This window comes from Schistocerca serialis, chromosome 2 (assembly GCF_023864345.2).
Source record: "Schistocerca serialis cubense isolate TAMUIC-IGC-003099 chromosome 2, iqSchSeri2.2, whole genome shotgun sequence".
NCBI lineage: Eukaryota > Metazoa > Arthropoda > Insecta > Orthoptera > Acrididae > Schistocerca > Schistocerca serialis.
The window spans coordinates 876,680,347-876,704,856 of NC_064639.1; the positions used below are offsets into that span (position 1 = coordinate 876,680,347).

The 24,510-nt window shown below is 39.6% G+C and overlaps 1 protein-coding gene across 1 annotated transcript in view; it reads right to left on the reverse strand.

The window, feature by feature from the left end:
* LOC126456085 (uncharacterized) overlaps positions 1-24,510 on the reverse strand; it is a 41,301-nt gene that overhangs the window by 6,138 nt on the left and 10,653 nt on the right. Inside the window, exons 2-3 of the mRNA XM_050091840.1 lie at positions 16,973-17,205; positions 11,322-11,495 (exon numbers count right to left, since the gene is read on the reverse strand). Of these exons, the coding sequence (XP_049947797.1) occupies positions 11,322-11,495; positions 16,973-17,205 (407 nt within the window). The remainder of the gene's footprint in view (positions 1-11,321; positions 11,496-16,972; positions 17,206-24,510) is intronic.

Genomic DNA, 24,510 nt, shown 5'->3' on the forward strand with positions numbered 1-24,510 from the left:
CTACTTTCCTTGTTGATCAGTAACGAGAGTTTGTAAATAGGGTTGGCACATGTGCATGTTCTTTTAACTGATGACTGTGGCATGTTGTTTCATGTTGCCACTTATATATCCCCAATAAATTTAAAACTTGTTTGCCACTCATGTAAAAGGAAAGATTCATTGCGCTTTATGGTTTATATAATAATTTTATATCGCACCTTCCACTCAGCTTTACTACAGTTCTGGACTGAACTGTACAGTATGGTCCTTTACTATGCACACTGCACTTTTAACATATATTGTGTATTTTTTATGTAATCTTTTTGTTTCTTATTCATTTTAAATGTAAACCACTAAATTCAAATTCTGAACGGCCGGGCTAGTGGCCCCCTGTGTTGTTCTCTCCGTCAATAGATGGCAGCACTTTTGCCAATCTGGTTTATCAATTTGCCTCCTCATTCGCATCCACTACTCCCTGTTCTGTGGTCATAGGCAGCACACCGCGCCTGGTACATGCGGCGCTCGGGGACCACAGCACAGTGTAAGCATCATGATATAATTTGTATATATTCCCTATCGAGGCAGTTGTCCGTAGTACTGTATGGTACCCCTTGTGCATTGACATAGGTTTCACAGCACCTAGCCCGACCAGCAGTTTTGAAATGTTTTTAAAAGTTTTTAAAATTTTTTAGAAAAAAAATTGTTTTTTGGTTTTTTATGTGCGTTGTGGCATGTGAAAATTATCTCCCATCTTTTGCTATTTCCAGTACGTCACCTGAGGATGGGCTTATAACAGTCTGAAACCAGTCATGTGAAAATAGAGTAATTCACAACTGAAGCGGTATTCTCAACCTCTGCAAAAATTCTATTGTTGACATGTAAACAAGTATAAATTCTGTAATAATTGTAAATATTTGGAAGGCAAAGTAATAGCAATCTTTAAGTATCTATTTGGCTCTAGTCAGAAACATTAGCTGAGCCAGCCCTTCATTAATTACAAAGTAATTAACAGTTTTGTCAAAAGCATTGTTTACATAACTATATTTGTTAATTTCACAATTTAAACAGATAATTTGGCATAATCCTCATAGTAGAAGAAACTGCTAAAAAGAACCAATTTTTCAATGTATTCAGTTAATTTAATGAGTTAAGTTTTAATGCAATTTCTGTAAATTAAACTTTGAACGATGTGTAGTTTCAGTACCGATTATTGTGATGATACATAAGGGCCCGATTTTTGGTCATGAGACAGTCAGTCCACGGCCAAGTTTCAGACGAGTAGCTTGTGCTGGTTAGAACAACAACAATGCTTCAGTTTAACAATGTAATAAGTGTTAAACAAGTAGGCCATGTGCTAAAACAGTGACAGTGTCTGCTCCATACGTACCTGATTATTCTTCAAGAATTGTGAACTTTGTGGTTAGGTTTTACTGCTTGTAGATGTTCAACAAGAAACTATTGTAGCAGCATGTAGAGTTTCACCTGCTGACTATTAATGAGGCTTATCAAATGTTAAACAATTGTGCACTGGCCATATAACTGTGTGTTATTAGGGGATTGTGAACAGTGAAATTAAAAGTACTGCAAAAAGTAATTGTGCATCTGTCGCCTATATCATTTAAAGTAAATTGAAAAGTCTTTTTTTTTTTTTTTTTTTTTTCCTCAGACTCACAAAGCACCTTGACATTCATAATTCTCTGAGTTAATAATGTGATAATACTGTCAAAGTCCATAAAAATAAAGAAAGATGGGAAAGTTATTCTTCTTAGTATTAGTGCACAAAATTATTTCTTTTAATTTCTGAAATGTAGTAGACATTACAGTCTAACAGCTTATCATAACATTCATTTAATTATTTTTGATAGTTTTTATTTTTCATTTATTGCTTTCATGTTATATAACTTGAGAATCTAGTTAAACAACAGTAGTGATGGGGGAAATTTGTATTATCTGTAATAACACTCCGAAATCCATGAAACCTGGAATGAAGAACTGCTGAATCCTTTTTTGGAGGGAAAAAAGGCCACATATTACAAAACTATGCTGTGTGAAGAGGTGTGGCACTGCACTTTGGCACACTTAAGACAAAATAACACTTCTTACATTTCCTCAAAGTTATATGTTTTATGCATCAGACTCTTCAGAAAGATGTGCACTACAAAATGAACATATTTTACTTTTTAATTTTTGACGTCCTATCTCAAACACTCTAGGGAGGCGGGTGGAGGGGGGTCCCCACCATGTAGTATTGCCCTGGTTCGAAATATCGTAGATCCGGGTCTGTTGCACAGAGCAGTCCGAGGTAGGGGTAGGGGGTAGTCAGCCTCCACGTGATCCGTGTTTACACTTAGTGATCTTGCTGTTTCCTCTTCGTTTACTGCTCTTACATCAAATGAAAAATCCTAGGAATGTAGGGACTGGAGTGAAAATGACGAGGAAATAATTAGGAAAACAATAATTTTGGTTATTACCTGTCTACATTTCAGAAGTTCCAAAGCTGTACCATTATGGTAGCAGAAGACATTTCTAATGATCAACTCAAATATTGATAGTGAAAATATTTGGATAGTAAGAGCAGAAGTCACCAGACTGTGTGCCAATATTCTGAATTAAATAACAAAGTTTTCTGATGTTTTTTTTGTGATGAGAACATATTAAACCTGGGTAGAGACAGAGAGAGGCAGGAGGCAGGAAGAATGGTTGAGGCCAGTTTGCTGGCTAGGAATGCGAGAGGGAGAGGTGGTAGGTGCACGGGACAGGTATGTGAGGCACAGGTGTTGGAACTGTTAGGGAGTGGTCTACACCGAAGATGATCCGTGGATGCGGATTGGGAGGTGATGGTAGGATGGAGGGAAGGGAAAACTGTTGGATGCAGAGTGTTTGGACAGTGGGTTACCAGAGATCGAGGCCAGGACAGTTACAGGAGTGAAGGATATGTTGCAAGGATAACTCCCATCTGCATAGTTCAGAAAAGTAGGAGGTGAAGGGAAGGATCCAGATGGCCCAGGTTGTGAAGCAGCCATTGAAACTGAGCATGTTATGCTGGGATGCATGTTGTGCCAGATATGTTCTCGGCGACCATTTGGCAGTCGCCAACCATTCTCGTGGACAGCTGGTTGGTTGTCACACTGACATAAAAAGATTGTGTTATGTTTGCAGCACAGTTGGTTTATGACATTGCTGCACTTACAGGTGGCATGGCCTCTGATGAGTAGGCTAAGCCAGTGACAGAACTGGACTGGAAGTGCTGGGTGGATGGATTGAACAGGTCTTGCACCTGGGTCTTCCACAGGGTCCCTGTTGTAAGGGGTTGGGGAGTAGGATTAGCATAGAGATGGATTAGAATGTTGTGTAGGTTACTTGGGTGATGTAAAACCCCTTTAGGAGCAGTAGGAAGGATCTTAGGCATGATGGTAGATAATAAAAGCTCAGATGAAGGATGTGCTTCAAATAAAATGGCACAAATTTAGAAACTTTACTAGTCTCAGACAGATGTGATTTTATGTATATAGACTGAAGCAGAGAGTGAAAATTTGTACCAAGGCTGGGAATCATACCTGGGTGTCCTGCTTACTAGGCACGTGCTTTAGCCACTAAGCCAAATTAGCATAGCAGTTCGAACAACTGCACAGGTTACCCTAGCACACCTCCATCCTTGATCCAAATTCTCACTGCTGCCCTAGTCTAAATTCCCACTTACATACAAACAGATATGGTTCAGCTGTTCCATCCCAGAGTAATACTGGGTGACATGGGGGCACTCCATTGTACCTGATTCTTGGTTGGTGGTGGAAGGATTGGGGGTGTGTGAGCACTTGGCATGGGAAATCTGCTTGTAAACTGGGTTTGGGGGTACTGCCTGTCTTTGAAGGCCTTTGTGAGACCTTCAGCACACTGGGCAAGGGAATTCTCATTACTGGAGACATGTTCTCCACCGGTGTCCAGGCAGTATGGGAGAAAAGTTTTAGTGTAGAAGGGATGGCACCTGCCAAAACACAGGTAATGTTGGTGATTACTGGGTTTAATGTCAACAGAGGTGTGTATAGTGTCAGAGAGGTGGAGGTCAACACCCAGGAAGCTGGCACATTGGGTGGAGGAGGAACATGCAAAGCAGATGGCAGAGTAGATGTTGAGGTTGTGTAGGATTGAGGATAGGGTGTCTTGAGTCCAAATTGTGAAGATATCATCAATGAATCTGAAGCGGACTAATGGCTGGGGTTTTTGGGAGGACAGGGAGATGCCAGGTGGCCCACAAACAGGTTGGTGTAGAAGTGTGGTAATGCAGTAATAGGTGCAATAATGAATAAGAAATAGAAATGTATGTCAATATGAAAAGCATAGTGAATGCATTATCATAGCCAAACTAGACATGAAGCCAACATCCACCACAGTAGGACAAGTTTATGTGCCTACTAACTCCACAGATGATGAAGAGAGAGAAACAATGTATGAGGTTCTCTGGTCCAGCTCTGCTTGAGTGTTCATAATGACTAAATGAATGACACTTCTATTGAATCTTTGAAACTTTATTAGAAATGCACACCTGACGTCTCTCTTATACATGGATTGGACAGAAATGCAATAATTCAGAACTCTAATCCTTGACATAAATAGAAGTTGATTACAGGTTACAGTTTGGTAACATTATGCAACAGAACATTGGCAAGGAGTGTACATTACCAACAAATTCACAAAAAACAATGGACAGAAAACATATAAAAGCATAAAAAACACAGTGCTCCTGGCAGCTGAATACAGAACTGCTCAGACAGCCATGTTTCACTTGCTAAGAACACTGCACTGCACTGTACATTACATATCATTGAACTTCATTTTAATGCATGATTGCTGACATATAGGCTACTATACAAACTCCCAGGTAGAAGCGGAGCATCAGGATTGAGGAATCACACTGGGAAGTGCACCCGACTGCCAGAGTGAGTTGTCTGTGTTGGAGGAGGAACTGTTTCAGGAATTGGATTCTGCAGTGGTGGCACTTGCAATGATAGTAGCATCTCAATCTGAGGTGGGTGGATGCCTCCATTGAACCACTGTCTGTGGTGCATCAGTTTGAAGGTGAGGTTTCCTCACCTTTGTAGACTGAAAGGACGCATTATATCATGAAACTATGTCTTTAGCCCACTGCACTGGTTTAACGTGGTTTAATGAAGACAGTTGCAGCCTTGTCAATCACTAGATTGTCCATTATTTATGTATGTCATTGGAGAACTTTATATGGGCCAGAATATTTGGCTTGTAGTGGTGGTCTAATGCCTTGCGTGTGGAGCATAACATGTTTACAATGCTTGAGATATTGGTGCATGAAGGAGGGCAATGGGCTATGCCATGAAGCTTTTGAGTTATGGATCCTGGAAATGAGTTGTTTCAAGTGATGTAAAACATTTGACTAATCACGCGCAAATATCTCTATTGTGTCTGTGTCAAAAAAAAATCACCAGGCATTTGCAGTGTTTCACCATAAATTAATTCTGCTGGTGACAAACCAATGTCAGACCTTAGTGTTGTTCACAAGCTGAGTAGTACCACTGGTAGTGCTGACAATCAGGCCTCTACATAGCAGATTAGTGCTGGCTTGAAACAATGGTGCCAGTCTTTGATCATCCTGTTTCTTGCCAGGTGATAGCTAGTGGTTATATGGTGGGTGAATTCACCAACTATGTCGAAGTACAGGCAGAAACTATTATTGACCAGTATTGCATCAGGCAAATGAGTATAATGGTCAATCATGTTAATAAGTACCTCTGTCCATTTAATGCAGGAAGCAGTCCTACAGTGTCCAAATGTACATGGGTGGAGTGAGTGGTGGTACCTGAGAAGTTGCCAATTGGGGCTTGGACATGATGAGTAAACTTGCAGCATTGACACTGGAGACAGTATTTGCCCATTCCCAACAGTCTTTCTGCATTCCCAACCACACAAAATGCTGGGACACTAAGTGAAAGGTTGGACACACCCCTGGATGGAACAACTCATGGACAGTGTTAAAAGCTTGCCAACTGAATACCGGTGGCAGAAAGGGGAGAGTTCAGCCACGAGAGATGTCATACTACAGATGTGTTCCTTCCCCTGGAATATCAGTGAGCTCTAGCTTCAATGCTGATGTGGCATCATTCACATACAGAAGGAGTTCATTGTCTTCTTGATGCACTTGTGTAAGAGTGGAAAATTCTATTGAACTGGAAACACTGTTGACCCATGATATATAACCCATGACAACATTGTTGGTCCCAGATGTGTGCTTAATGTCCATTATGAATTGCGTTAGGGATTACAAGTGGTTAAATTGTCTGGGTGAGCTTTTGGCACTATTCTGTCTGAATGCAAACGTCAGTAGCTTCAGCTCCGTATAAATTGTTAACACTCACACTTCGACTTGAGGATGAAAGTACTTTACCACCTGGTACATAGCCAGGAGCTCACGATCAAATGTGTATGATGTTCTTTGTGAAGGTGACAGTTTGTGTGAATGGTATGCCAGTGGTTGCCAGGCTTTGCCTGCCTTGCATGCACAACTATAGCTAGTGGTGTGTTGAGCTGCAGGTATGCCAGAAGTGCTGCATCAGCCAAGCTCTTCTTTGCTACCTCACAATGGAGCACGTATCATGTCTCCACTTCACCAGAGACTTACCATTAACTTTTGGGCCTGATAACGCTGCCTTAAAATTTTCCTGTAACTCTGCAACACAAGGAAGGTGCCATTTACGAAGTTAAGCACACCCAAGAAACATCATAACTCTTTGATTGTAGTTGGCCAGGATAGTTGTGGTACCATGTCCACCTTCTCAGGCAGAGGAAGGGAGCCCACAGCAGAGATCTTATGACTGAGGAAAGTCACCTCTGGCTGTCCAAAGACACACTTGTTCATGTTCAGGATGAATCCGCATTGTTCCGATTGTCTGGACACCTCCCACAGATATTGTCGATGTTGTTCCGGGTTCGCGGAGAACACTAGGACAACATCGAGGCAGGTGAAGCACTATGATAGCCCTCGGAGAATGAAGTCCATAAATCTTCGCCAAGTTTGAGCACTGTTACTTAACCTGGAAGTCATGAACATGCTTTCAAATAACCCAAAAGGTAATCATCTTGTGGTGCAGTTCTTCTTACAACACGTAATGGCAGCAAAAACTCCACCTAAGTTTTGAGTAATCAAAAAACTGCATTGCCACGCGAACACAGGCAAAGAAGTAAGCCTATTTACTTCGCCGACAACACAAGAAAACGTACCACAACTTCAAAATTATGACATGTTGTATATTGTGTAGCATAACAGCTACCAAAACAAGAGGACAATAACGTAATGTAAGTTAAAAATAAAAATAGAACCCACTGACGATAGCACAAAAGTGCTGAAACATGTATGGGTGAAACAAAAGAAAAAAGGTGTCTTGCATGAGGCAGAACTTCTCATCCCATTAACCCAAAAGGTGTTGTTATGGCAGTCTTGGGTATGTCTTTCACACACCCCAGAACAGCAAATATGGAGGCACCATGTAGCACATAATTATAATCCCTCAAAAGCAGTACAGGGTATCTGTTGGGCATTGTTCATGAGTTAAGCACATAATGGTCATCACATGGGTGCTCTGCTCCACCTTTCATTGGTACCAACTGTAATGCTGAGGACATGGACTTTTAGGTGGCTGCATTATGCCTTCACATATTATAAACTCAAATTCAGCCTCTGCTATTGCTAAACAGTTCAAAGCCAAACGTCTTGGCCAACATGCTACAGAGGGTTCATCTGTCATCCTTATGTGGTGCACTGTGTCACGTGGTACGTGCTTAGGAGTACTGGGGGGAGCCTGGCCAAGTTCGGGTAGCTGCTCAAAAACATTGCATATTCACTCCCAGAAGTCTGCATCGACCCGGTGCTGTGAACTGCGCTGTGGTGGAAACTGGTGACTGCTGCTCAGCAATGTCTGGAAGTAGTCTGTAGTGTACCAGGAGGTCTGCTCCAATGAGTGCCTCAGTGACATCCATGATGGTGAAGTTCCATGTGTGTGGGTGGCACAGTCTAATGGTACCACCACATCTGTACATCCACCACCTTGCAGTGTTGCCATACCAACAGAAGATCTACTTCTTGAATGACATTGTTATCAACCTCTGCCATTGCTGGCATTGTTGTGCAACAACAGCATGTGACCTTTGCTGCGAGTGAGTCATGGTTAGCACATGCTAATGTTGCTGCAGTGGCTGCACTGTTGTCCTGTGCTGTGACTGCACAGACCTGTGTGGGTGTGACTGCATCTTGTATTCAATTGGCCAGCTGTGCCATGGCATCTGGCAGCATGTCAGCTGTGAGGAAACTATGGCTTTTATATGCAGTGGCAAATGACTGCTCCATGGTGTGCACAACATATCTGGTACAGTGGTTGTGTCAGCCTTACTGCAAACGTGTCACAGGTACTGGGGTGGCTTTCTAGTGCCTTCGTGACTTTCTAATGCCCGTCACCTCTCGAGTAAGGACTTGCGATATGTGATCCTGTTGTAAAGCAGTCACAAGTCGTATCAATTCTGACTTGAGCTCGTGTACGAGTTTGCTTGTGGTATCACCCTAATTATATCTTGCACTTCAGCAGCGAACTGATGGTCAAGTTGGCTTACTGTGAAAGTGAACTTAGTCACACTGGCTGTTATCTCTCTGCCACAAGAAACTTGCTTCTGCCTGCATTAACCAAAGGATAGAATTATCTGACAGAACAGTGGCAGGTGAACTGCTATTCTCGATACTGTTAGTTCTTCGGCCAACACACAGTTCAAATGAGATTCTGCCAATTATAATGGGGTCACCACTTGTCGAGTCCAGCTCGACTTTTGGCTAATCGACTTTCACTTGACGAGTTCATAAAAACTAAGTGAATGACACTTGCACTGGTTCTTTAGAACTTTGTGAGGAATGCGTGACTGATGTCTCTCTTAAAATGGGCAGGACAGAAATGCCAAAATTTGGAACTATAATTCTTGACATAAAAAGGAGTTGAGTACAGGCTACAACTTTGTAACATCAGGTAACAGAACATTGGCATGGAGCACATATTACCAACAAATTCAGAAAAACACAGTGTCTTTGGTGGCTGGGTACTTAAATGCTCAAAGACCCAAGATTCACATGCTAAGAATGCTGCACTGCACTGTACTTTACACAGCACTGATCTTTGCATTAACACGTGGTGGCTGATGTTTAGGCCACTACAAGGTAAAAGAAATTATTCAGATAGTTAAGGAAGAGGAAAATTGAATTGTGACTAGGGACTGTAATTACATAGGAGGGGAAGGATGAAAAGAAAATGTTGTAGGAGACTGTGAACATGAAAAAAGGAATGAAGAGGAAAGCTGGTTAACAGAATATTGCAAATGGCATAATTTAAGCATTGCAAACATTTGGTTTAAAACCCATGAAAGAGTCCTGGGGATAGTGGAAAGCTTCAGATTGATGGTAAGATAGAGACTTTGAAATCAGATTTTAAACTGTACGACATTTCCACAGACAGATGTGGGATATGACCATAATTTTTTGGTTACCAACTGCAGATTCAAACTGAAGAGATTGCAGAGAAGTAGGATATTAAAGAAATGTGAACTGGTTAAATTAACAGAACCAGGGAGTGTTGATTCAAAGGGATCATTAGGTAAAATTTGACTGAAACAGGGGAAAGGAAATTTGTTATAGTATGTAGTCATTAGATGGCAAAATAAAAGTGTGACTACAGATTAAAACAAATAATTTTTCTGTTTATGTTAGTCACTGTTTGAGCCAACAGTATGTCAGGAATGTGTAACACAGTAGATGATGAGTAGCTGAGACAAGAAACAGTGATGGCAGCAGAGAATAAAATAAAGACAAAACAATACACAATAGAAATCTTTGTATAACTCATGAGTTATCAAATTTAATTGACAATAGGAGAAAACATGAAAATGCAGAAATGAATCAGACAAAACAAAACACAGATTGCTAAAAATGAGACTGACAGAAAGTGCAAAATGGCTAATCAGGAATTCCTAGAGCACTAAAGCTCAGATGGTGACCCAGCAGTAAGCAAAGATGGGAAGGCTGAATGAAATATAGAAGGATTTATAAAAGTTCTATACAAGGAAAACAAACTGCAAGACAATATTATAGAAAAAGGACAGGGTGTAGATAAAAAATGAGATGAGAGATTTGATAGTACAAGAAGAATTTGGCAGAGCACTGGAAGACCTGTCAAAACAAGGCTACTAGAGTAAACAATGTTTCCTCAGAAATATTGAGATTTTTGGGAGAGTAAGTCATGATGAAACTGTTCTATCTGGTAATCAAGAGATATGATAAACAAAAACCTGCAGATTTCAAGAAAATTTATTTGTTTTGTGAACATACTGCTATAGCTTTTTCAGTTTTATTTCCCCTTAACATAAATAGGGGCAAAGTCCACAATGAGCAAGGATTATGGATGCATAACTCCTTGAATTAAAGTGGTTTGGGCTGAGAAGAGAGAACTCTACCTAATTCAAAGTGTAAATGTGCCAAGCTATTACTTTGCTCCACAAGTATTGAGGATATTCACCTTCAAATATAGTCTTTACATAATTAATAGGTTTGTTCAAAGTAAATGAAGACTTAATATTATAATGCAGACAAGCAGTCTGGTCTGAGAAGCCAGAGACAGTGGTCATGTGTGTGTGCGAGGAGTGTTGTCTTGCTTGAATGTGTGTATGGTTTTTTTTCCTTTTCTGGTGTAAGCTTTGGCCAAAAGCTTGATGTGTAGCAGTCTATTCATTGTGCCTGTCTGCAACTCGGTGTGTCATCTTTACAGCAAGTAGAAATCTATCCTTTTCATAATTGTTGTTATTCCATCCCAGAATTTCCATTGTTTGATTTTAACTATGTAATGAAACTGAGGAGGAGAAGATTTTTTCAGAGTAGTGTCTTTTCTGCTAATTCACAATGTTACATTTATTTGAAGTATGTACAAATAGTATTAAGCAGTATAGTGACAGTGTATTGTTAAGTTACGGGTTAATTTTCTAAGTGTTGCTTGACCTTTGTTACTGGGTACATTGACTTGTACCAGATCCCTGAAGATTCACATCCCTGAAGATTCGTCTTCTTAATGAGTTTTATGCAACGTGATGGTTGAATGAATTGTTTGTACTACCTATATTTGTGGAGCATTGCTTCCAGCAAAGGTTGTTAGTCATTCAAATTGTTATAACTTCTTAATGAAGATTGCAAGAAAACAGAACAATATTACATATACGCATTGTAGACACTATGCTGGTTCTGTTTTTCACATTTGAACTGTGAAATCAATTATCTACTGTGAAACACAAACCTTGTCTTCTGGTAGCCTCTCCGACAGTGAAAGCCATCGGTACTTGGCTTCAGTAGAAATAGCCTTTCGCTCTATCTCAGCTGATATTTTCTTTTCATATTCGTCCAATAGTGTGTACATTTCTAACCATTCTTTTATTTTCTCCTCTTCCTGTGATATACGTTCCACTGCAGCCTGTTTTACAGAGTGATGAGAAATATGTAATTTTTGGAATTTTACAACGAAAGGAGGAATATTAATTTTTTTAAAAGTATGAAAGTATTTTGTGGATTATAAAATATATTATCATCTACTTTAACAGTTTATAATACAGCTAAACAGCTCTTATTACACCAGTTAGAGCATTTAGTGTAACCTCATGTGACAAAGTATAGCTGTAAATATTGGTATAAGCTTTGTTTTTTAAATGCAACACTGTGTTCTAAAGGTCAACATAAAATTTGTAAAGATAATGGTTGTGGCAGCAGCAGACTGTCCTGTTTATGAGCTGAAACTGAAACAAATGGTCCAGGTTTGAGAGAGACACAAATGAAACTGTCAACCCTGCCTCCTTTTTGTTTATTTATTTACAATTTTTAGTTCACCCATTACACTGATGACTTCTGGAACCATTATTCATAAGTGTAAAAGGACCTTACAGTAATTAATTGACCCATCTATGTTATTTTAGTTTGTATTGTGCACATCAGTGGTTCTGTGTCTTGTGGAACCCAAAGAGGTTTATCTGTTATTGTTCAGAAGTTATGAATAAAGCCATATTTGTGTGACTTGGATTGACTTTGTGTATTACTTGGTTCCTACACTATTGGCAATGAGTTTGGAATTGTTTCTCTGTGCACAGTTTTTAGGTGCAGTTTCATCAGTTTTATTCATTGAGCAGCTTTCTTCAGCTGTGACCACTTTGTCGGCTTCCATTAACAGACAGGATACCATTCTACTGTTCCATCCACCCACTTTTCCTCCATATGACAATTCAGCTGGGGATTGGGAAGCTTACTAAAAATGACTCTGACACCATTTTTTGACTATCAGTAAGACACACTCAAAGTTCTGCAAAGCCTTTGTCAGCTTACCCCTTTTAAGAACTGGTAGCTCTTATTTTTGATCACATATGAAGTTTATTGTCCAACAATTGTCATAAACAAATGTATGTCATAGTGGTGTGAGCTGTATTCTGCCAATTCCACATGAAACCAAATCAGTCTTACAGGGCCTGACAGCTGAACTCCACAGCTGTAAGTATCACTTCATTACTGATGCCCATAATGACTCTTATGTAGACTCTATAGTGTTCAACACAATTATCTATTTAGCTCCAGACAAGGAAGTGCACCAGAAGGCTTTACTCTGTGAAAACTTGCAGTTGGTAGAAGTTTTTCAAATAGCACAATCTTTTGAAGTTTGTCAGGCAGCACCTGACAAAACTGAAGCATGGGGTGATGTGGCAGTAGTGTCACAAAATGTGCTCCCTAGAATGATAGATAGCTTTCACGAGGAACTGACAGTGGTGGCGGTAAACATGTGGGCCCAGTGCTGAGCAGACCAAATAATAATAATAATAATAATAATAACAATAATAATGGTTTATTTGTCCATAATAACTTTTACAGTCGGGACCAGCAGCCATGACCACCACAGCACCAGCACCAGCATCAGCATCAGCATTCTCTGTTTCTGTCTTGTCCAGCATGAACATTCAGTGGGTCCTAAGCACTGGGCTACATGTAATGCTTGCCAGAAGGCCACATGGTCTCTGTGCGTTATTCGCTGAAGGTTGCTCAGGATATGGACATGGAGGTACCCTGTGTGACTCCAATGCTTGTGACTTCTCCCAAGTTGCTTGCTGAGTTAAGTGCTTTTCATAATTGCTCTGGCTACAGGTCGACATAGGTGCTGTAGTGAGATTATTGAATTCTCAAATGTATTTGAGTGTAGGCTCACCACCATTGAGAACAGTTTTGCAGAATGAACAGAACAAGGTGCTGTTGGAACAATTTAATACATCTGCCTCTTACAAGTCACTGATTCATTCCATTACATTTTTGGTGGCTACACCTACTGATGCCAGTGTTGAGAACTTGTTCGGGAAGGAAGCATTTCAGGCATTTGAGTTTTCTATCCCCAATGCAGTTCATATTGTGTCCAATCAGGTATCATACTCTCAATTGGAAACACCGTGTGAGGAGGTTTTGGAATTGTTTTTGGAAGGTGTAGATTGCGCTATGAATTTTTCCACTCATATTTCCTTGAAATCCATGGCTAACCCTCATTTGTGTCTTGTGCATCCTGAAAGGTCAAGTGAATCCAGAATTGTACAGACTTCAACCTATAGAGGTGGTGCAACATGTTGTGGCTATTGAATGGTTGTCTCTGCGGTTGTAGTTTGGAAACTGTAGGAGAAACTTCGCCTCTGTGATGACTTCAGTACCACTGTCAACGTGCATTCAATTGTGGATACATATCCTCTCCCACACCAGGAGGAACTGTTCGTAAAAATATCGAATGGCCAGTACTTCCCTAAAATTGATTTGTCTGAAGCATATCTACAGGTTCCTGTGGACGAAGAGTCTTGGCGAGTTCTGGTTTTGAATACTCCTTTTGGTCTGTATCAGTATTTACGCTTTCCTTTCAGCATGGATAGTGCAACTGCCATTTAACAATGATTTTTATAGCAACTGACTATGCATGTCCTGGGTTGCAGTAATTAACTGGATGTTATTGTTGTCACAGTCTCCTCCATGGCTGATCACTTAAAAACTTTGCACACTTTGTTTTCTGTCCCACAGTCCACAGGCGTACAGTGTAACCCTGCAAAATCTCAATTTTTTTCAACCTTCTATTGCTTATTTCGGGTTTGAGGTCTCATGGGATGGGATTTGCCATCTGACAGACCACATTTCTGGGTTATGCCTATGCTTCATCCCATGTCCATAAATGAACTTCAGGTCTTCTTAGGGAAGATAGCCTACCACCATCAATTCCTGCTGGAGGTCACCACATTGGCCCATTAGTTGCATCCCTTGTTACACAAGAATGTGCATTTTTGCTGGAGCCCAGACTGCGAACATGCTTTTCAAATGTTTGAATTCGAACTACTCTCAGGCCTCTTGTTTAGCTACATTCTCTCTGGACCAGCACATAATTGTGGAGACTGATGCCTCACAGTATGGCCTTGGCATGATCCTAGCCTACAAATATGCTGATGACTCTGAACGACCTGTTGCTTTCACCTCTACACCTCTCAATCCAGCTCAGTAGCATTACTCTCATGTGGAGAAAGAAACTCTTGCCATAGTCTGTACTCTCCAGAAATTCCATGTTTTTTTTGTATGGCTAAAAGTTTCACATTATTACTGACCACAAACACTGGGTTTCTTTGTTTAAACCTCACACTTCCTTACCTGACAGTGCAGCACACAGTGTACAAGCTGGACACTGCTCTTGTCTCACTACAACTATGAAATCCATTTTTGGCGTACGTCTGAACAACCCAATGTGGACACCTTGTCCCACCTTCCTGTGGGTCCTGATCCTGACTTTGATTATGAAGAATTGCTTTGTTTTCATCTTGACACTGAAACACGGGCCACAGTTGTGGGTTTTCCAGTTAAGAGTTCATGCATAGCAGCTGCCATTCTTAGCAACCCGGTTCTCCATCAGGTGGTTTGATTTGTTCAACAGGACTGACCAGATAAAGTGCTGAGTGGCCTTCAGACCCCCTGTGCAACTATTTTCCCTTATGGTATCACCTCTGATTTTGATGGTGTTTTGCTGTTACCCATGGAAGATCTCTCTCCTAGAGTAGTCATTCTCACCACATTACAACATGCAGTTCTACACCTTCTCCAGCAGTGCCATTGGTGAATTTTGCATGCTAATCTCTTAGGAGACATATTTTTTTGCCCAGTGATTGATGGCAAAATTGTCCATTTTGTTATGGGTCGTGAGCAGTGTGCCCAACAACAGGCAGCTCCCAGGGTGTCTCTGTCTCCCTGTCATGCTCCTCACCAGCCATGCAAATGCATTCATGTAGGCTTTGCGGGTCGCTTCCTGAATTCCTACTGGCTCGTGGTTGTGGATGCATTTTCCTGGTTTCCTTACATTCTCAGATAGGCATTGACATTGACTGAGCTCACAGTTCATACCCTTTCAAGAGGTTTTATAATGAGGGATTGCCTTGTGACGTGTTGCAAAAGCTATCAGCCGCCTATGCCACACTGCAACACACCGCCGTCGGCTTGATTGGCAGCTCAGCCCTTGTAACCATATGATGTTGTCGACCTGCTATTTGCCTCATGACCTGCAGAGGGCCTTCACATACACCAGAAGAAACCACAGAGGGCATGTAAATCAGCAAAAGAGATTGCTTGTGCCATGAACCTTTGGCAGCATCCCCTATGTCACATAAGCCAATCAGAAGGAAGTGTACCTGTGTTATGTGGGTATTTAGGATTGCGCCTGCACCAATCATGGCAGTTACAATGCAGCCAGTGCTGCCTCAACTGCAAGCTGTGTTCACTGCCAAGGGATCTCAGCAACATTCCTGTGGGTCTGTTGATATTCTGTCAGATTCATTTGGCAACACAGTAGAGACTGTGAACTTGTACAGATTGTAACTTATGTGTTAGTCTGTTCCAATGTGCTCCACTCAAGGAAAACAAGGACTTATTATGTTGTTTTTACAACCAAGACTTGTAGGCCAAGTACTTGCATTTATTCATGAACATGTTTTCCTGTTACGAACTAGTTACGAAGTTTGTTACTTGTTTGTGACAGTCAACGAAGACCATTTGTGTTGAATTCATTGTGTTAATAGATGTAGAGGATGAAATACATCCTCGTGTGTTTCTTGCAGAAGTGTCCCAAGTCCCAGATACTTCACCTTGTACCTTATTTTCTGATAATGAGCCCCAGTTTGTTTTCACATCTTTCAATTGTTTTGTTCCTGTCATGGCATTCATCATGTTATGGCTTCACCATTCCACCCTCAATCAAATAGTGATGGGGAATGACTAGTGTGTATGCTGAAGTTCGAAATGAAAAAGTCTTTGTGAATTCTGCACCAGATGATGCCCTTCTCCATTTTCTGGGCACCTATCACTCAATGCCTACGGGGGGGGGGGGGGGGGGGGGGGCAGAGCCTGGCTGAGTTGCTTCACAGCCAACAGCCATGCATGCTCCTCCACCATCTGCAGCCTGTGCTGCACGTGCAGTGATCAGTTTTGTCTGGCTGCTTCATGCCAGGATCACCAGTATGGGCACAATGGTTTGGTTGGCAGCTGAAGTGGATACCAGCCATTGTTGTCCACCATTGGGGATGCTGTCCTTGTGATGTCCATACAGCTTCTCTGTAGAAATTAGTTCAATCACAGATGATTTCTGTCCTATATGAAGAACTGTGGAAGATTTCTAACATGTTTTTAACTAATGTGACATGTCAATGATGCCCAGTGTCAAGCAACCACATGCTATAATTTCTCTATACACTTGCTAAATAGTTTCTGTGAATGCAATTTGAGCAGGCTTAGATCAAAGTATGCCAGTGTGAATCTGTCATCAACAGGCTTCCCCTATAGACAAGTGTTAACATGTATGCAACTGAGAGCCATACTCTCATCAAAACCATATACAAATATGATTGACTGATGTACCTTATCTTTCTCCTGCTCACTTTCTCTTTCACTCATAGGCAGAGTCCAGATAGCTCGCATACACTTGCCAAGTCCAAAGGAAGCAGTTGCCCTCAAGGGAATTGGCAGTATGTCTGGAAGGTGCACAGGTCCTTCTGAAGGTGGAAGCACTGTCTCACATGGTGACCAGAATCCGTTGCAATCAAGCATTGCTGGTTGTGAGAATACCAAGCCTTTTGGCAGGTTGTGTGTACCTGTGTGAATATTACGATAAACAAATAGGAAACTCACCAGCAACTACAACATCCAGTCATGAAAGTCTTCATTGTACATAATTTAGTTTGACAGTAAATGATATAATAAAGCTAAGCACAAAATCATGTAATGCACAAAAGAGATGTTTAATTGCTTGGATGCTATGGTTCAAAACGTAAAATTTACAATAGATTAACGCATATAAGAATGAAATTAAACAGACTAGAAGAGCTTGTTTGTGTTAACTATTTCTTAACATTGGTTGACACTTGAGAGGCTTCTCATCCTGTCATCAACTGGAAGGGTTCAGGAGCCATGCTGATTCATTATTACTCAACATCTGTGCAGAACTTGAGGAGACTCTTCAGAGTAGTGTCCAAGTAATAACTGCGTTTGGGAAGAAATAATTGTAAACATTTCTGATATGATGTTTTGAATTAATTTATTATCCCATTTGTTGCTTTACTGATGTTTTGAATTTATTTAAGAGGGTAAGTCAATTGTTATCTGTAAGCAGTTATAAAATTTTATTGTAATCAAATGTGAAATTTAGAAGAACATTATTTTTCCACATAGTCTCCTTGCGTTTCAATGCTCTTGGTCCCCCCATTGTACAAGCTTCCTGATGCCCTCATAAAAGAAGGTTCTTGGTTGAGCTGTGAGCCAGGAATGCACCTGCTTCCTCCACTGCTTTGTCTGACGCAAATTGATGGTCCCTTAATGATGGTTTGAGTGGACCAAACAAATGATAGTCAGAAGGGGCAAGATTGGGACTATATGGAGGGTGATCCAGTACTTCAAATTTGAGTTTTTGGAGCGTTGCAGCAGTGTGGGCAGCTGTATGTGGACGCACATTATTGTGCAACAACACAACACCTCTGGACAGCAATCCTCGGCATTTGCTTCGAATTGCAGGCTTTAACTTGGCAGCAGGCATCTTGCTGTAATGTACATTGTTTATTGTTGTGCCCCTTTCACCATAATGTTTCAGTACTGGACCTTGTGCATCCCAAAAAGCCATAAACATCAGTTTTCCTGCAGATGGTTGGGTCTTGAACTTTGTCTTGCACGGCGAATTTGAGATTTCCATTTCATACTCTGCCATTTACTCTCCAGCTCATAATGATGGATCCATGTTTCGTCACCAGTAATGATCCTGTCCAAGAAGTTGTCCCCTTCATTACTAGCAATCCAAGTATTTTTTGCAGATGTCCAAGTGCATTTGTTTATGCAACTGTGTTAGTTTTTTGGGTCCCATCTTGCACAAACTTAATGAAACCCAAGTCAGTTTTGGATGATTTCGTAGGCAGAACCATGACTTATTTGCAGACAATGTGTCACTTTGTCAATAGCTAATTGCTTGTCTAAGAGAATAATTTCACATGAACGCTCAGTGGTTTCTGCATTTGCGGTGGTAAACAGTCATCAGGCTCCTTCATCATATGTAACATTTGTGCGACCATTTCGGAATTTTCCAGCCCATTTGATGATTCTCTATTGTGGCAAAACACTGTTCCCATACTGTACCAAAAGTTTTCAATGAATTTCGGCCCCTGATATGCCTTATGACCACAAAAAAGCGGATCACTGAATGTTGCTCTACTTTGGTGCAAATAGTCAGTAGAGCAGCCATGATTAACGGTATGGCAGCGGTAACAAAATTAACCTAGCAGCTTGAAAATTGCAAAGAGATAACAACAAATAAACAAAGCATGTGTAATCAATGTAAAATGACAGTACTACCAAAATAAACAAAAATATAACTAAATTGTGGATAATAATTGACTTAACCTCATACTGTCCCACTAATTCAAACTGATCTTAAAACAGTGAAAATTGCCAATTATTTTTACTTGGTCAGAATTGAAATAATGAATAAGAATATGGAGTGGATAACTGAAACTGGTTACCTTATACAAATAAATCACATTGGGAAGTGTTGCAAGATCAGTGTTAATAATCGGTTGCTCCTATTCTTAGAAAACTATTTAAAATTATTGGTTCCATCAATTACTTTTCAAGCTATCACATACTCATTACAGAAAGATAGATAATGACAAAAATTATTTCGTAGATTAAGTGAAGATATTTAGTGGAGTTGTGGCAACACTTTAAGCTGGAGCAGTTACTGAGAAATGCTGTTGTGACAACCATCTTCACAGGGTCAAGACTTAGTATCTTAAAGGGCACAACTCCCATGACTAGCTGCACTTGATGTGCAAAATAAAGGCATTAATTACACTTGTAGACATCAGAAAATGATGAGGCTATAGTTTCTCAAAAGCCAGCTGACAAAAAATCAACTGAAAACATCATAATATGATTAGCTGCAGTATCTCTTAAAAGCATCTCATAGAATTTCAGAAATGTAAAAATCCTTGATGTTAGCAACATCGGCCATGGATTATATCTTAACAGCCTAGGGAAAAATTGCTCATAAAAATACCAATGATAACATCAACAACAGGTATGAAATACCCAAAAGCGAAATCATCTTAAAATGCAACTCTCAAAAAGCACCTCATCTAACATGCACGAGGAAAGAACCTCAGCATTTTTTATGGTGAGTCACACAAGGGAGGTGCAGCGTAAGTCATTTGAAGCATTTCACCTAGGGCAGCCAGATGACAATAGTCAAAAATTTTGTTTGTCCAACCAGCCAGACAAAAGTGCAAAAAGTGTATTTTTCTTGCATATTAACATACAGTCACTAAAAAATAAACTCACGGAAATGGAACAATGGTTGGAAGAATCAAATTGTGATGTTTTGCTAGTAAATGACCACTGGTTAATTCATAGTGAACTTGAATTAAGTGTTTGTAATGAATTGCAGAGGAGACTGAAACAGTGGCAAAATTACAACAAAAACAATCACTGAAAGATTTATTTGATGAAACAGAGAATTTGAAAAGTTTATTGTTATACTTCTGTTCCTATGACATCAAGAACATGTAATCATGGGGGTGTCTTTGTTACTCATCACTCTGGCCTCCACCACTCAAAGATAACTTTTAAACAAATACATATGTTTACTGCTAGAACAGTTTCCAAACATTACAATTTAGTCATTAGTTCTGCAGTGAAATATAAAGTTTAGTTCATTGCTTACACATATCTTAGTTTGGTGTAACTCAGAGTAATCTGCTTTCTGCTGCTGCTGTGGAATTCATCGTCATGATCCATTTCAACTGCAAACTGGACCTAGTTACGTGAATTCCATGAAATAATCCAGGTACCAAGTTGTTTTATAGTGGTTTATTAATGATAAGCTGCACAACTTCTTGTTGGTGGTAGCCCACTCCACATAACAGGCTACATACCTACAAAACCACTTAGTACAACAGTTATATTATTACTCTGGCATGCAACACAGTGATCACGTCTGTGGACTGTCTCCAACTGCGTCTCCTCTGAGCCTTCTGCTCCCCCTATTTATATGTTCTTAACAATGAAGTTAACAAAACTATAGTGCAAATTTATAAAATTAACAATTAAAAGTTCAAAGTTATTATGAATGACTATAGACAAAACCTTTTGTATTTTATGCCCAATATGAGGTATACAATATAAAAGATTTTTAAATAAGATATATATCACATTAAACTAAATAGTGAAAAACAACAATGCCAACCTAATTTTTCTTAATTATGACTTAATTAGTGAATGAAAAATAATGCTAGCATATATTGGATGAACATGACATATAAGTAAACAAATGAAATAATAAATTTTATGAAATTTAATGTATTATACAAAATCACTTGTTTTGTGCAAGTGCACTAGATACGGTTGGAATTATGAAACTTTCAGTAAATTGTCTCTTCAGAGAGTATTTCATTAGGGCAGCAAAAAAGGAATGTAAAACAAGGGGTTGTTTTATTTCCTGCACCTTATTGATACCAATTAGCAACATGTTAGTGTAGAACAAATGTGAAACACGGTAGTATTTCAATTCTTATAAAAGAAAAAAATTAGAATATGAAGTAATAGATGTAAGTTTTCTCTATATAGAACCAGATTTTGAAGTCTCAGCAATAATGATACCAAGTCAAGAAATAATAGTTATATCAGTGTACCAATCTCCTAGTAATAACACAGAATTATTCATAGAAAATCTCAAGAAATTGATAATAATGCTTTTAAAATATAAAAATGCAGAGTTGCGATATTAACACAGATACTAGGTATAAGACCTAACATGTGAAGCACCTATTAGACATATTAAGATCATTAAACCTGTTGTTGTTGTTGTTGTTGTTGTTGTGGTCTTTGATGCAGCTCTCCATGCTACTATATACTGTGCAAGCTTCTTTATCTCCAAGTAACCACTGCAACCTACATCCCTCTGAATCTGTTAAGTGTATTCATGCCTTACTCTTCCTCTATGATTTTTACCCTCAGTGCTTCTCTCCAATACTAAATTGATGATCCATCTATGCCTCGGAACATGTCCTACCAATCCCAGCTTCTATTCAGGTTGTGCCACAAGTTCCTCTTGTCCCCAATTCTATTCTGTAACTCCCCATTAGTTACATGATCTACCAATCTGATCTTCAGCATTCTTCTGTAGCACCACATTTCAAAATCTTCTATTCTCTTCTTGTCTAAACTATTTATTGTCCATGTTTCACTTCCATACATGGCTACACTCCATACAAATACTTTCAGAAAAGACTTCCTGACACTTAAATCTATACTCGATGTTAACAAATTTCTCTTTTTCAGAAACACTTTCCTTCACATTGCCAATCTACATTTTATATCCTCTCTACTTCAACCATCATCAGTTACTTTGCTCCCCAAACAGCTAACCTCATCTACTACTTTAAGTGTCTGATTTCCTAATCTAATTCCCTGATTTAATTCGACCACATTCCATTATCCTCATTTTGCTTTTGTTGATGTTCATCTTATATCCTCATTTCAAGATACTGTCCATTCTCTTCAACTGTTCTTCCAGGACCTTTGCTGTCTCTGGCAGAATTACAAGGTCATTGGCAAACCTCACAATTTTTATTTCTTCTCCATGGATTTTAATTCCTATTCCAAATTTTTCTTTTGTTTCCATTACTGCTTGCTCAATATACAGATTGAACAACACCGGGGACAGGCTGTAACCTTGTTCCACTCCCTTCTCAAGCACTGCTTCCCTTTCGTGCCCCTCGACTCTTATAATTGTCATCTGGTTTCTGTACAAATTGTAAACAGCCTTTTTCTCCCTGTATTTGACCCCTGCCACCTTCAGAATTTGAAAAAGAGTATTCCAATCTATAAATGCTATAAATGTAAGTTTGCCTTTCCTTAATCTATCTTCTAAGATAAGTCCTAGGGTCAGTATAGCCTCACATGCTCCAACATTTCTACAGAATCCAATTTGATCTTCCCCGAGGTTGGCTTATACCATTTTTTCCATTCGTCTGTAAAGAATTCATGCTAGTATTTCGCAGGTGTGACTTATTAAATGGATAGTTTGGTAATTTTCACACTTGTCAACACTTGCTTTCTTTGAGATTGGAGTTATTGTATTCTTCTTGAAGTCTGAGGGTATTTCACCTGCCTCATACATCTTGCTCACCAGATGGTAGAGTTTTGTTAGGGCTGGCTCTCCCAAGCCTATTGGTAGTTCTAACGCATGTTGTCTACTCCCGGGGCCTTGTTTCAACTTAGGTCTTTCAGTGCTCTGTCAAACTCTTCATACAGTATCATGTCTCCCATTTCATCTTCACCTATGTTCTTTTCCATTTCTAATATTGCCTTCATGTGCATCATCCTTGCATAGACCCTCTATATACTCCTTCCATCTTCCATTCTTTGCTTAGAACTAGTTTTCCATCTGAGCTCTTGATATTCATACAGGTGGTTCCCATTTCTCCAAAGGTCTCTTTAGTTTTACTTTAGGCAGTATCTATCTTACCCCTAGTGATATATGCCTCTACACCCTTACATTTGTCCTCTAGCGATTTTGCACTTCCTGTCGATCTCATTTTTTAGACGTTTGTATTCCTTTTTGTTTGCTTCGATTACTGCATTTTTATATTTTCTCCTTTCAATTAAATTCAATATCTCTTCTGTTATCCAAGGATTTCTACTAGCCTTCATCTTTTTACCTACTTGATCCTCTGCTGCCTTCACTAATTCATCGCTCAAATCTGGCCATTCACCTCCTTCTGTATTTATTTTCCCTGTTCTTGTCAATTGTTCCCTAGTGCTTTCTCTGAAACTCTCTGCGACCTCTGATTCTTTCAGTTTATCCAGGTTCCATCTCCTTAAATTCCCACCTTTTTGCAGTTTATTCAGTTTTAATCTATAGTTCATAACCAATAGATTGTGGTCAGAGTCCACATCTGTCCCTGGAAATGTCTTACAATTTAAAACCTGGTTCCTAAATCTCTGTCTTACCACTATATAATCTATCTGAAACCTTCTGGTGTCTAGAGCCCTCTTCCACATATACAGCCTTCTTTCATGATTCTTAAACCACGTGTTAGCTATGATTAAGTTATACTCTGTGCAGAATTCTACTAAATGGCTTCCTCTTGCATTCTGTAATCCGATTTCATTCCTTAACCTCATTCCATATTCACCTATTACTTTTTCCTTCTCTTCCTTTTCCTACTATAAAATTCCAGTCCCCCACAACTTAAATATTCGTCTCCCTTCACTTTCTGAATAATTTCTTTTATCTCGTCAATCATTTCTTCAACCTTTTCATCTGCAGAGCTAGTTGGCATATAAACTTGTTACAGTGTGGTAGGCATGGTGTCATGTATATCTTTGCACAATAATGCGTTCACTATGCTGTTCATAGTAGCTTACCCATGCTTCCATTTCTTTATTCATTATTAAACCTACTCCTACATTAGCCCTATTTGATTTTGTCTTTATAAACCCGTATTCACCTAACCAGAAGTCTTGTTCCTCCTGCCACCGAACTTCACTGATTCCCACTATATCTAATTTTAACCTATCTATTCCCCTATTTAAATTTTCTAATGTACCTGCCTGATTAAGGGATCTGACATTCCACGTTCCGATCCGTAGAACACGTTTTCTTTCTCCTGATAATTACGTCCTCCTGAGTAGTCCCCACCCAGAGATGCAAATGGTGGATTATTTTACCTCCAGAATATTTTACCCAAGAGAACGTCATCATCGCTTAACCGTGCAGTTAAACTGCATGTCCTCAGGAAAAATTATGGCTGAATTTTTCCTTGCTTTCAGCCATTCACAGTACCAGCAGAGCAAGGCTATTTTGGTTAATGTTACATGGCCAGATCAGTCAATCATCCAGACTGTTGCCACTG